This window comes from Paramormyrops kingsleyae, chromosome 8 (genome assembly GCF_048594095.1).
Source record: "Paramormyrops kingsleyae isolate MSU_618 chromosome 8, PKINGS_0.4, whole genome shotgun sequence".
Classification (NCBI taxonomy): Eukaryota; Metazoa; Chordata; class Actinopteri; order Osteoglossiformes; family Mormyridae; genus Paramormyrops; species Paramormyrops kingsleyae.
Genome location: NC_132804.1, coordinates 28,389,337 through 28,404,182, shown reverse-complemented (window position 1 = coordinate 28,404,182; position 14,846 = coordinate 28,389,337). Strand labels below are relative to the sequence as shown.

At 40.0% G+C, this 14,846-nt stretch overlaps 1 protein-coding gene across 2 annotated transcripts in view; it reads right to left on the bottom strand.

Annotated features, from left to right (window-relative positions):
• The window catches only part of LOC111860018 (voltage-dependent calcium channel subunit alpha-2/delta-2-like), a 56,847-nt gene that overhangs the window by 17,729 nt on the left and 24,272 nt on the right, over positions 1-14,846 (bottom strand). For both annotated transcript variants that reach the window (XM_023843260.2, XM_072715602.1), the window contains 15 exons: positions 9,163-9,222; positions 9,020-9,064; positions 8,354-8,498; positions 8,051-8,182; positions 7,625-7,682; positions 7,317-7,367; positions 6,916-7,015; positions 5,820-5,981; positions 5,476-5,586; positions 4,346-4,424; positions 1,658-1,707; positions 1,332-1,421; positions 1,080-1,145; positions 872-946; positions 50-124 (listed from right to left, as the gene is read on the bottom strand). In XM_023843260.2, coding sequence (XP_023699028.2) covers positions 50-124; positions 872-946; positions 1,080-1,145; positions 1,332-1,421; positions 1,658-1,707; positions 4,346-4,424; positions 5,476-5,586; positions 5,820-5,981; positions 6,916-7,015; positions 7,317-7,367; positions 7,625-7,682; positions 8,051-8,182; positions 8,354-8,498; positions 9,020-9,064; positions 9,163-9,222 — 1,299 coding nt within the window. The remainder of the gene's footprint in view (positions 1-49; positions 125-871; positions 947-1,079; positions 1,146-1,331; positions 1,422-1,657; positions 1,708-4,345; positions 4,425-5,475; positions 5,587-5,819; positions 5,982-6,915; positions 7,016-7,316; positions 7,368-7,624; positions 7,683-8,050; positions 8,183-8,353; positions 8,499-9,019; positions 9,065-9,162; positions 9,223-14,846) is intronic.

Genomic DNA, 14,846 nt, shown 5'->3' with positions numbered 1-14,846 from the left:
CGAATCACCACTGTCACTGTGACTCTGCGGCCCGGGGAGAGTCACTCACCTTCGGATGCAAGTTGGGGTGCAGGAGGACGTATCCGTTCGGGTCAATGGCGAAGATGTATCCATTCGCACCCAGCTACAAGAGAACAGGATTGTTTTGGAACATATACAAATACATCATCATTCAAGGTACGGTGCAGCAAGAGAACATAGTACACATCTGTCTGGGCCACAAACAACATTCAGCAGGTTAGGATACTGTGCTTGTAATCAGAAGGTCACCAGTTGAAATCCTAGAATCAGCAGAATGATTTCACTTTTAGGCCCTTGAGTAAGGCCCCTAACCCCCCAGTTGATCTTCCTTATGTTGCTTTGGATTAAAAATGTCTGCTAAATAAAGAAAATGTATATGGAATTCTGGGCTACACGTTCCTCATGATCACAGCTGCTTGTAAGGAATGTTTCGGACTGAACATTGAGGCGATACATCTATCTGTGCGGAAGCAGACATGTCCGCTTCATTCAGGGCTCTGTGCGCACACATTCAACCTGGCCAGCATGAGTCCTACACATGCTGAACTGACACTTCCTGGCTCGGGGCCAAGGCCTGGCATCTTAGCAGTGTGACACGTGTGTCTCCAAGTTCCCACAGAAGTTCCTGGCAAGGTGGGGGGATAGGGAGGCTAATTCGCCAGCTGCTTTTCGTGCAGCTGTCAGCACAGCCCTGGGGGCAGGGCGAGCGGTCGAGAGGTCACTCCGTACTGCTGTCAGACCTTCCTACTCTGTTATGACAGAGTGGAGGGGGGCACAGACAAGGAGATGATCTGTCAACCCCAAGACGCAGCCCACCCTGGACATTTCTCTGGGCGCTCGGTACACCTACATTGTAGCGCGGGGTAAGCTTCTTGATCTCGTCAAGGTGGACATCCACACCCATCACCCCCAGAATGAGCTGGTTCTACAAAGGATAAAATGTCGGAGAAAACACATGAACATAAGGTCAGGTCTAGAGGAGTCAGACTCTTTTGTTATGGACTTAATAATACACATATTAACCATTTAAATAGACAGCACGGATTGGCCAACTCTACCTGTGAGTTTCCCTCCATAGTGAGGTTGAAGACGGGCATTGTTCCAGTCACTACCAGTCCCAAACCCTAAAAAGTGCCCAGAGAAACTGAAAATCAGGGGGCTGATCTAACACCAGGTATGCGGAGGTTTGCTGGTACACAATGCAATGCAGCAACCGAAACAGAACCTTCCTCTAACCAAAGAGTTTAACCAAATTTTGGAGGTGCTCTCCAGGACAACAGGCTGCACTGGCCCAGGGTTCCCTGGCTTACCAAAGCATCCTGGTATACATTGGTCCACTGGACCTGCTTTGCCCGGTTCCCTGCCAACACCATGGGCCGTCCCAGAACATCCAAGTATTCCTGGCCAGAGGGACAGAGTCATTAGTCTTCACAGTTGTGCTCTGTGCTTGCCAAGAAAGTGTTTTTATCAAAACCAAGCTGAACTGTGCTACAGGTCAGCAGTTAACATAACCCATAAAGAACTGAGGATTTATTCAACGGCCAATGGAGGACCTTTTCTGCACGATCCTGCGCAGTAAACCAGATGCTGCATATCAGCCCCCTCAAGCACAGCAAGCCACCTTCGTTATACTAACCTGTGTGTTGGTTCTAATGGCGCAGATGGAGCGGATCTCAAAGTAATACCCTGTAAGACAGATGGAGGGAGGGGGACAGGCCAAGAGAGAATGTGAGTAGTGGAACTTGAAATAATAGCCAGGCACTGACAGGCGCCTGACATAGTTCCAAACCCGTATCTAATAGCCAACTTCAAAGCTCAGCTGTCGCAGATTCCAGGGACAGAATATGAAGAGAGGTGACGGGTCATATTCTCACTTGACCTTTGATTCTGCAAGCCTGAAACTAAAGGAGGTGCAAGGGGGGAGTGAGAAGACAAAGGCATCCCGCCTGAGATTTTTCTCCCCATAGGGGTTGAGGGAAACGTCGGTCACCAGCAAGCCCACACACACACATAAATGCACAATTGGTCCCCACAATATAATATATACAGTGGTACCTCAGAATTCAAATTTAATCCGTTCAGAACTCCGGATCGAATCCTAAAAAGTTTGAGTTGTGATCAAATTTTCCCCATAAGAAATAATGGAAAACCAATTAATTGGTTCCCGGCCCCAAAAAATTACACCTAAATATGTTTTTTTAGCATTTAAACACAAAATGAACCGGATAAAACAAGAAGAGCATACACTGTACTAAACACATCTAAGCACATTTATCAAAACAGAAAATAAATGTATCCAAACAATGTGTAAATTTAAAAAAAAAACAATGTGTCCTGCCCCGATCGTCCTCTCCTTCCACGTGCCACGCCCCCTCGTTAACCCCGTGTGGAACCCGTAGTTGTTTTCATTAGCCCTCTGTATTTCGTCCGCATTTCAGTTTGTTTCCCCTGTCCGGTCATTGTATTGTCCGTCTGCGTTTTGCCTGCCTTACCTGTAATTAAACCCCATATTCCCCGATACCCTGATGTCTGCGCCTTTGTCTCCGTTCCGTCCCCGCTGGGCACAACAATATTATTATAATTAAACATATTAATGGTTTATTATTAATATTAAAATAATGAATAAGAAATCTTTATTTTTAAATGTATTTTATTATATAATAATAATTACTATTACTGTCTATCATTGTCTTAATGTATTTTTACTGTCTAAATATATGTATTCAGCTAGTGTAAACACGCACGATGCTATCACAGCGAATGTGAGGCTGAGACTGAAGCATTACCCTTTGTTTCCGCTGAGAGACGTGCTGCGTGACTCATTTCCCTGCACGTACAAGTTATCTTAGGTCGGTGTTCACGGTTTGACTTCTGAGATTCAGATCGAGCTCTAGGTCATTTTTTTCGAACTGGTTGGTTCGACTTTTAAGAAATTCGAGTTCTAATGAGTTCGAGAACTGAGGTACCACTGTACATGCTCACACGCACACACACCCATGCACACACTAGTGGTGGGCGATATGGCCTAATATTATCATCACAGTATTTTTCACTCTTTGGAGTATTATATCATGGTATTTTTTCCAAGTTTTGGGAGAAGCAGCAAGTCCTGTCCCTTTGTGTAAATAAAAAAATGTTTCATAATATATTAAGTACACTTAAATTGCTATTACAGTTGGGTATGGGTGGTCTTATTTAGAAAAGATATAAAAAGTGACATAGGTAATGTTCTCATATTTGTTTTATAGTTGTTGGATTCACAACGCAATGGAATGACAAGCTGCTTCAGCTGAAAACAGTGCATTTTACAGTTCATTTCAAATAAAACAGCGTTGCCAACTTTGGTCAGCTGGCTGGAGTGAGATTTTCAATACAAGACGAATCACAAGGCACACACACTTACTTGTATGTAAGATTTTTTATCTTGTAAACAGTCTGTAGGGTTTGCAAACTACCCCAATGATTTTGATGTTGCTGATTTTAGGTTTATAATGGAATAATATAGATTTGCCGTAAGATTCCTTCCGTGAGTCAGACAGTATGAGAGTCACGCCAGATGCGTGAGAGTTGGAAACCTTGAGCATACGTTATTTAATTGTTGATTTTATTAAAAAAAACATTACATTATACAGTTTGTTAAAAATGTGAACTTTACCGAACTTTGATGAACATGAAATCACCAATAAACTACTTCAATTTATCCAACATTTTATAAAATACATACTGTGTTTGAAGACTTTTCACTAATGGCACATTGGCTCAAACCAAAGGGCTGCATATGCAGAAGTACATCTTGCTTGGAGGTTAAAGGAGTTTAATGTTCATTGGCGTGGTAAACAGGTGGCTCTAGTGTTAATTGGGCAGTCGTGCCTTCTGCCATGAACCTCGCGTGAAAGCAGCAGCGTGTATATATGCTGATCTAGCAAATATATTTTACTTTTTCATTTGCTACTATATAAGTAACCAGCTTATTTCTGTCTGATGTATACGCTGTGTATAATTGCACCAGATCTGTTTATTTTGAATTTGATAATTTGCTATCATGACACAGCGTCAGAATGTGTTTCATAGAAATTTCACACAACACAGATACACCGGTTACATACACTATATAAGGACAAGTATTCAGTTTACGACTGAAGCTTTGAACGGAATAACATGGTTTATTTTTATAAACAGGCTGTTGTATATTTAGGCTGTTAACTTCTCGTGGTGTTAACGGTATAGTGCAAAATCATGGTGCACAATCAGACCGGTAATGACTGTGGCACCAGTGTACCACGCTCACACACATTAGTAACAGGTTTGAGACGGAGCGACTGACCTTTATTGGCACAAGCTATCCACTGCAGGGGAGTGACATCATAATTGTGTTGCCCGACAGAAAAGGTAAACACCCGTACCTGGAAAAAAATAAGAACAGGGGAGTGTGCATTTTAGCTTTGATGCTCCTACTTCAAAAACAGTTTACAGTGTAATTGCATGTACTGTGTTGTACCTTCTTGACACCGTCTATTTACCAGCTAAATAAATGAAACACTGCGACCACTCAGGAACTCTGAGAATTGACTTCAAGTCTAACAAACAAAAAGGCCAGTTCCGGATGCCCTTGATGCTCAGACATTTATGTGGTTCTGGTTTGATTTAATATAATGACCACAACAAAACTAGAAAGTGTTTTTACCATCAATGCTACAGAAATTTTCCTTCTCTTGATATAAACATATATGCCCAAGTAATTTCTGTTTGAGGCCTTGAGCTCTTGAATGAACACCGTTTAGTCAACAGACTCGTGATTTTGTGTTGTTAGATATAGCAAAAAAAAAAAAAAAGACATAGCAGCTCTTTAAAGAGACAATTTTGTAAGTGTTTCCTCATTCTTATTGAGAATGCAAACAGAATTCAGTACTAAAAGTAAAAACATATTAACCCAATAAATAAAAAAAATTTTTTTTCTTTTCTTTCATTTTCTGGTGTGAATATCACAAACTGTTTGGCACAACATTAAACCCACAGAATTGTTTGTAATGGTTTGAAAATGTTTAAGATAACATTAGATGAGATAACCGTATTATCTTCCAGGGGGGGAAATTTGTCATCTATTTGCGTTAAAAAATAATTCCCAGAACAATAGTCTCCCCTAAAAAGAAAACCGAATCATTAGTTAAAATACAAGAAAATGAATCATAGTGCAGAGGTGTACAAATGGGGCAGAAATAGATTTGCAAACATGGAAGATGCTTAATTTAGTGCAAGTCAGTACTGTGACAGGTCAGAGTTGGGTTGTGTCCTCCAAGCTGGGTGGAGTTAGGATCATGGAGACTGGAAGCGCCGAACAAACAAATGACAGCGAACACAAAAGAAGGCCCAAAGGACTCACTCGTGCATTTCGGGGAACACAATCATTGTGCAAATTTCACAGAATTGGTGAGCTGGGATAACAGAGACACAAACCGTCTTGTTGGGCCAGTTGTACTGCTCGAAGACGTCCTGGGCACGGTCCTCGCCTCCATCTGTGAACAGCATGATCACTTTGTTGCAGTTGGCCCTCGGCACATTTGTCACCTGCAGGGAAGAAAAGGAGAAGGAGGAGGAGCAGGGGGAGTGAAAGCAGATACCAGGAAAACCAGGGAAGTAGCAGTTTTATGTCACCATCACCAGCATGACTCCCATTCAAACACACAGCATTACACTCAATAAAACAGAAACACACACACACTCACTAATGCAAACCCATACAAACATGAACACACGGACACTTCATAAATGCGTCTTCAAGGGCAGTGCCCATGTCTTACATTCAGCAGCTGTTGGAATGCAAAGTGGAAGCCCGACTTGTAGTCAGTGGTGCCCTTAGCTTGCATGAGCTGCACGGCCTGCTTGAAAGTCCTCTTATTTCGGACGTTGGCCTGGACGAGATGCTTGAAGCAGGGCACCACCGGATCTGCCTTTTCGCTGAACTGCCAAAGACACCATTACACACACCCTCAGGCTCTAAACTCACTCTCCTATTCCCAAAAGGCATCAGAGCAAAAACGGTGTGCTTCACTGAAATGTCACATTCGCAATCAAAACGTCCAGAAAATCCAAATTTTCTTTCTAACTAATTGTTGCAACTGAGTACATAATGCACTGTGGGAACTGAATTGAGATTGTAATTATGTGATACATTCACAATGAGACCCTGCCGTAGTAAATGCCTGGGAAAATGGTAGTAAATGGCGCCAGAACGTGCTACTAACCAACCAACCAGAAACTGTGCCAAACGGGCACAGGAGGAATAGTGTTGACTTATTAATTCTGGCCCTAAGAGGATAAAGTTCTTGAAATAGAAGAGAAAGGCCTGCCAGACGTCAGTGATTGACTAAAAGACTATCTCCTAGCGATCGGCCACTACTTGACCCACTTACACTGTTAGGGTATTGTAGGTTACTCCCAACTGAGGAGCATCCCACACTGAGGCAATGTGAGAAGCAGACAAAAGCACATCCTCTCCATGTCACACTGTGAGAGGTTATTGGAATTCTGTTTCGGTCAGGGATTTCCATTTGCAGGTTTGTGTGCTTCTAGTTTATTGGGCTACTTTGGTGCACCGCTTAGTGACAAGACAGAAGCATGGGCAGAACAAGAAAATGGGGTCACTCAGTGGTTCAGAGAGGGAGGCAGATCAAGGATTTGAATCAGCAGTCTTTCTGCAAAAACCCCAGTCCTTAACCTCCACTGACCAACCGCCTATCAATATCATGGAAAACTAGTCTCCCCCTGGGAAAAATCAGCCAAGAACAAAAAACACCTTGTAATTGAGAAGAGCTTGGGAGGCATTTAGCAAGTCACTTGTAAAGGGCAGAGCAGAGCCCTTGTTGGCTTTAACAGCTCCCCAAACTGCATACTCACCCGGGCCACGTTGACGTAGTCGTCATCTGATAGCGTGTCTAGCATCTCTATTACAGAGGCCTTGATGAGCTTAAGAGTCAAGCCACTTACGCTGCCACTCCTGCAAGAGGACAATGTGTATGGATCACACAGACTTACCAATTACATTTGAAAACCTCATAAACCCCTGATTCAGGGACCTGCATCTCACATCCACTCCTGATGACAAAATAGAGAATGCGAGCCAAGGTCGAAAATTAGTTTGTCAGTTTTGACATATGACATTAAAAACAGCTAGGCTGCTACAGGTTCTAGCTATAAATAATAAGACATATTTTCAGGCAGTAAGACCAATATTTCAGAACACCTTTTTAGAGTCATGCCTGTTATGTAGTCTTCCAGCCAATAGAGGGAGAACTTACACATCCACCAGAATAACCATGTCTTTCGGTGAAGATGCTCCCTGGATGTACCTAGGTTAGGAAAACAATCCCTATATTAATTGTAAATTGTTTCATACATTTTAATGTATATTGTAAAATAATACAACAACACCACAGCCAGTTTCTAAAACATTGAGAGTTCTTTTATTGCATTGAACAGGTTTAAAATGCTGCAGTATCAAACTTATTTGTCAAAAATTATTTGTCAATCTGTATAAACTCAATTGCTTAACAACAAGAAACATATGCACACAAAACTGGTAACTGAAGAATAATAATGTGCTTACCATGAACGCCTCCGCACATCATATAGGTCAATCTTGTCTGGGGCTCTCCACGGGGTGGCTAGAGGAGAAGGATGAGGAACATGAGTCTACATGCCAAGTTCTACTAAATTTCAGATGAATTATCTTTGAACTCACAGATAATACAAAGGTGGAAAAACCCCAGATTTTCCTTATACGTCTCCTTTGGGAGTTTTTGCTTTTAAAATCGTTGAAGGCTAAATAGTCTTCAGTTCATTTGTAAAGCTACATTAATTCTATTGGTTTTGCATTTATTATTCTGCAGCAATTCTTTGGGGTGGCTGTGTTGGGAAATTGCTAAACGAAAATGTATTGAATTTAATCATGGAAAACTAGTCAGTGGGCTCCAGATGGAGCAGCAGTCTTGTTGTGTTGACAAAAAAAAACAGCCAAGACTGTGTGGCAAACCTGGGTAATATCTGGTGACACCCGTGGCACTTCCAAACACCTGCCACAGCAGCGACGGGTCATCACGGCTGTTTTCAATGAAGGTCTTTTCCAGTGCTTGGGTCCAGTTCAGCTCATTCAAAATCACTGGAGCTGAAGGCAATTGGAAGTCGAGTCATTCTGAGCATCTGTGCACAGGCTTTTATTTCAGTTGAGCCCAAAGATCTAAACTTTTCACAGTTTTTTTTAATAAAACTGTTCATTTCCTATAAATTCTCACAACCACACAGATGTGTCACTAACAACCACAGACACGTAACTCACAGCCCTTGTAGATGTCAGTTGGGATCTGCACAGCAGTGTAGGAGTAGTTGACGTTATTTTTGAAGTTGGGGTCATAAACAAACTCCAGCTTCAGGGATGATGAATGCGCTGAATTTCCATCCCCATCGCTGTCCTGCAGAGCATACTACACAGAAGAGCAGCACAGAGGCTGTAGGTAATTACAGCAATCATCTTCCACGGAGTTATTTTGCAAACCATCATCATGAACTACTCATGGAAGAGCGCAACCAAAATGCTGTAAGTGTAGGACTTAGCAGTGATTAAAACATTATTCCACATGGTTACTTTTGTAGCTGGGTTATTTCAGTCCCAGCAATGACTGTGTTTTCAAACGGCATTTGAAATGCATTTAGATGAGTTAGGTGCAACCTCAGCCAAATCACACCAACAACTACCATTTAACTAGGGACAGATGATCACTTCATTTAGCTAGAAAAACCTAAAAGCATTCCTTCAACCTCATATTTTAATTATTTGACATATTTTTTGGCCACCAACACAGAGACATTTTTTCAGATGGCCGGTTGTATTCATAACAAGCCGCCATTTATGTTGTACGACTACAAACATTCAGCCACATGATGGATTAATGTGGTCTGCTCTATTATGTGATTTGGTGACCTCGCCTGACCTCAGCTGACTTACATAATCCATGTCAGCTTTGGAGTCGTAGTATTCCATATCCCATTCCTGTGAAAAAACAAGGAAAAATGTAATTACTGACCGACAAAAAGACTAATAGAAGCTGCCCTTTGGAATGCTGGGAGACAGTATAGAGTACCAAATACCTTAAGACTGTCTTTCCAGGTGTGCTCCTTCTGTAACCGCTCAGCTTCTCTGGTCAGTTTCTACAGAAGACATAAAATAAGTTTGTCAAGGTATTGTAACCCAACGTGTTGCTGAGACTGAGAGGAACTTATGCCGTCATGTTGTTCAGAGTATGTCACACACATAAGCCTTCAGGAGTCTGACTCCGTAGTTTAGCACAATTTTCATGCAGGGCAATTAACCGAAAACTAATCAAAACCGACATGCAGAAGCTCTAATCAACATAATCTTGCCCATGTCAATAACTTTGGTTTTTTTTAAAATTCTGTTAATACTTAAAAAACAATCGTTAATACTTTCCCCAGTGTGTGTTCATGTACTGTCCCCTTAAAAACACATGTGTGGTCATGTGACTCCGCCCCGTCCAGTCTGTGACATGGAAGACCCATAGAGGGGAACTCAAATACCGAGCTGACTGAGCAACTCCAGCAACCTGTACCAAAGAAAAATGCCATGCCCGTCGTGTGGACGCATTGTGGCATTAGTGAAGAGGACACCGAACAAAAAGAGGTCAAGTGTAAACACTGCAGAAAAACAGTTTCAGCTACCAAAGATAATACCACCAATTGGTTTCAACACTAACAATATTTAAAATACAGTGGAAATCGCTTATAGTGTTCAACTACTTAAATGGATCGAAAAGCTTGGGACAGAATCCTTCCTGCACAAATACTGCTTAAATAATTAACTTATAGTAATCAAGTAGTGTGCTGACAGTATTCATTTAGGGTCTTTTTATACATAAAATACGTAAAAAATTTAAATTATGATGATCCTTTTTTTTTTTTTAACTTGGCTACTCTGCCTTGCGGTAATCCGTCTACTAGCTACCTGAAGCTAATGCTGCATGAACAGACACCACGACGGGAAAAAGAAAGTAATTTTCTCTCAATTATGAATATAGATTCACCAAAGTTTATCATAAACTGCCAAAAAACGAGCCAACGAGATGTAATATCGAAACAACAATAAGCTTTATTTCATGTACAGTACTGTACTGTATTATAGCCTATTTGAATTGTGCACAGTTCAGTCATTTAATTTGTGCAGTACTGTAATTTATAAAGAATTTGAAACAACTATCCTATATTTTGAGTCAGTAAAATTCTGTAAATACTGACGCTGTCTGATTTATTACCTTATGCTCTTGTAATAAATATACAGATGGTAATCTACCTGAGACATAAGGAAAAGGGAGAAAAATGGTTATAATAATCATCCACTTATTGTGATCAATTTCAACCACACAGACGTGATCACTATAAACAGTTTATTTTGTTTGCAAGAAATGCACACTATTTATTTTCTACTTTTTTTTAAGGAATTTGCTTTTATTTAAATATGACCTTTTTCATAAGATGCTTTAATTTCAAGCGATCTGTGCTTTGATATCAGTTGTTCAAAATATTTGATAAATAACCAATAATTGATGAGAAATGGTTCATCTGTGTTTTTCCTTCAATTATTTTATAATCATAAAGATAAGATATAGTCTTTCATCAGAAATATCCCAGCTTCAATAGTTCAGTATATTTACAGTACAACCCTTGTCAATGAAATATGAGAGCAAAACAAAAAAACAAACCTAAAAAAATTAGGTAATCGAGGTAAAATCTTCAAATAATGGTGATATTGATTTGAGGTTATATCGCCCAGCCCTACATCAGCACACGCTGACTGACATAAAAAATTTAGCATAGTGCTCTAATTAGTCTCTCCAAACTATGTCTGCATTGATGAGCAAATCGAGGCATTTACTCCAGCATAGCACAGCTAACACGGTAGAATCCAGCCGTGTTGTCAGAGGAAAAGCACAGAAAAGTCGTGTTACATGGGAAAGTCACTGAAATGCTGAACAAGTTCAGGACAGGAACATGGGATACCCGGAGAACCTGTTAACCTTTGTGTGTGGGTTTTTATTTTTTCCTTTCCGTGAGTGACTTAAAATGCCCCAACCAATCGTAAAATGAAGAACTGCACCAAATCTAAATCCTAAAAAAAAACATGTATCAAAGTTAAATATAAGCACCATTAGGGACTAATGACTGCAAAAACATTATCTTGCATTCTGACCCAGAACCCATAAGATATTGAACTACTGCTCCAGATAAAGCTTATACACACACGCGCACACACACACATACATATCTTACACATTGAACATCTATTGAAACGATGTTCAGACAGCTGTCTTTAGTTTGGTTACCTTACCATTCAGAAGAAAGCAATAATCAGCAATAATACAGGATACAGCCTATGTTTTAGTACTCAATCGTTGTTATGTCACGTCAACCACCTGAAAAGCAGACACAAATACCTGAGTTTTTTTAAACGCTCCCAGGGTAATGAATACGTTTCACAATGGGATTTTCTGCTTTAAACTATCACTATTTTAAGCTATCAGCTATCACTTTTAAAGCCTAACAGTTAATGTATTTGCAGGCCAAGGCAAACATCCGCAATAGGCTGCAGGGAGACCATCTTGCAGCCTGCATGCGGATCTCAGTAAATGGGCCAGACGTTTCTGACTTCCCATATCAAGAGGCTCTAGAAATGTTCTTCCAGAATCCCAGAAAGATACAATGCAGTGACAAAAGCTGCACACTTTGTGGATAATTGTCATAAAAAGAAATGTTCTGATGTTTAGTTCAGTTGTTATATTGACTGCTGTCAGAACACCATAAATCCTGTTGGTGTTAGTCTGCCCCCCCCCAACACTAACAGGTCTATGTATGTTTATGTTTTGTTGACAGTTTTTTTTACTCTTACAAGCATACGGGAACCTATCAGCAGTAACTTCCCCCATTTTGCTCACCCACCTCCTCAATCAAAACTTATATCCTAGGAAGTCTCCTCCTCTACTTATAACCCCATGTTGCTTCATTCCTTTTCTCAACCTTTCTTCTGTCTAATCTAATTCCAATATTTAATAATTTAATACGTATGGGCGGGGCACAGTGGTTAGTGCTGCTGCCTCACAGCAAGAAGGTCCCAGGTTCGGTCCCGGGTCCTTTCTGTGTGGAGCTTGCATGCTCTCCCCATGTAGTTCCCAGGATAGGCTCCGGTCCCCACAATGACCCCAGTTGGGATTAAGCAGTTTCAGGAAATGGATGGATAGATGGAATAATGCCTATTCCATACTCCATGCCTATTATTTAAGTCTCATTGTAAAACTGTTTACAATGACATTTCCAAAGAATATATCCTCACCAAACCCCATTTAACCCAGTGCTCCTAACCCTTAATGTTTTCCCTTTATGTTCAATACATTTGTTTGATTTTATTTATTTGCTTTTATGTTCTTATAGCACATTGTGTAAGTTCATGTCTCTGACTACAATACAAATTTCCTTGGTACTGCCTGTAAATATTACTATATAGGAGGAGTTGGATCCTCTGCTAAAAAAAACAAAGATATTAAATCACCTAAACAAATTAAGATATGACATTGACTTTATTCAAGAAATAGATTAGCCTGACAGATATGTTCCATTATCCACAACTTGTACATCATTCCCAGCAGTGATTTTATTGCATTCTCATGAACAGGGTATGCGCAAGACATCACAGTAGGCGGAAGTCACTGCGGTGACACCCACTAAGTAGCAGAAACACTGAGTGGAAGTGTTAGTGTTCTGTTTGAATATCGCTACAACACATCACATTGATTGTACAAATAGATCTAAGAAGAAATCAGACAAATATTTTCACAGACTGCAGAAAACTAAAGAAAAGAAAAGCAAATTGATAGGGTACCGAAATGTGGATTTGAGCTTGTCGGTTTGTGTCACTTAGGCCTATGTTGGATTTTTGGTAAAATCCTACCTTAAAGGGGCAGTTCACCCCAAAAGTGAAACAGTCATGTTTTAGAGGGGCTTTAGTGCTATCTATCCATCTAAGTTATTCTGCTGGGAGTTGCCTAGTTTTGGAGATACCGACCATAGAAATGTCAGGCTTCTCTCAAATATGATTGGACTGAAAGGCGTTCTTTCCGTGGTGATCAAAGCACCAAAAAATAGATTTGAAAAATTCCTCAGCAATGTCTCTTACCAGAAATCTTGACCCGATTACAGCAGATAATCCACAGACTTTGTAGTGAGCAGTTTAATGTAGGAACTGTTTTCTACTACTGAACTTCATACACCAATCATATCACTGCGCAGAAGATATCGCCGGGGTGCTCGTATTGACTACTCATCAATTAAATATGTAGCATCATTCATTTATATTCTGTGTAATGTACAGGATGATGAGTCTTGTATTCTACAAACAAAGTGGGGGATTATTAAACAGTGTTAGCTAGCCAAGATGAACCTTTTCCTGTAGTGGTCAATGTAATAGCTGCCAATAATGTAATATTTTTTCCATTCTAAATGTAATAGAAGCTGATAACGTAATAACTTCCCAGCAACAAGGGATGCTGACGTCCCCATAAGCGTGTTTTTATAAGGTTCACTATCAAACATTTAGAGGATATTATTAATGTTTTCAACAGGTATCAATTATGTCCTAGCAGAACGTTCCAAAAAGGATTATAGATCATTTAAAGGAACTCAGGCTGCAAGAATTTGCTGGAATAAGTAACATGGATTGATCTTTTGTTTTTATTTCGGTGAATTGGTACTTATTTTATTGATAAATTCCATTTGTCCTTCATAAATTCTGGAAAATGGTATGATGATCACCAGGAAATGTGAAGATCCTCAGCTCACTTGAGAAAGAAAGGTAAGGCACTCTACACGGTTTGAGGTAATGGGCTTTCATAATTGTCTGTTGAGGATTCTGGTGTTATATATATAATATAGTTAATGATTCAGTTAAAACCATACCAGTGCTACAGTACATCGCTTCATATTTAATGTAATGTATTGTTACATCCAATGAATGAATGAACATATAAATAAATAGGCCATGCCATGATTCTTTGGATTCTGAGAATCAGAATAAAGCGTGCACATGGTCCTTTAAATGCTGACGGAGTAAAGGAATCAGGTTTGCGGGAAGTGGAAGTGTTTAGAGCTGAACAAAGTGGACATCGATAATGTTATAGACCTACCTAATAATTTCAATGTAACTTTAACTAATTCACTGCAACCGTATTTAATAAAGAATAGCAATTCTTTTGGCTAAGCTAAGGAAGTTTAGCTTACGTTACATGTACGTAAAGGCAATTCCACCTTTTTGATGAAGCCACCATCTAGCTATTCGTTATGACTAAGCTAGGAACTCGTTACATGATTGTGGTAATTGTAGAAAGGTAATTTTGCCTTTTTTCGATAAGGCCATCATCTAGATCTTCATTATGACTGAGCTAGGTGTTGGTTACATTTATGTAAAGGCAACTCTGTCTGAGGGGCTTTATCAATACAGACAATTAAAAGTAAGCAGCCATTTTATGATGGGCCTCAACTTTCTACAATTAGTAAGGATGCATGTTTAGCAGATGGTCTAAAGTCCTTCATTACTTGAATACTTTAATAGTTTAACACAGTTAACTCACATTGGTAAAGCATACACGACTCAAATCCACGGTTGACTCATCCTGCAGTGATAACCTCCACCAAAAAGTCCAAACACTTTCTTAAATAGTATGTTGGATATTAGACTGATAGATATTTGGAAACTGAATAACCCCAATGATGAA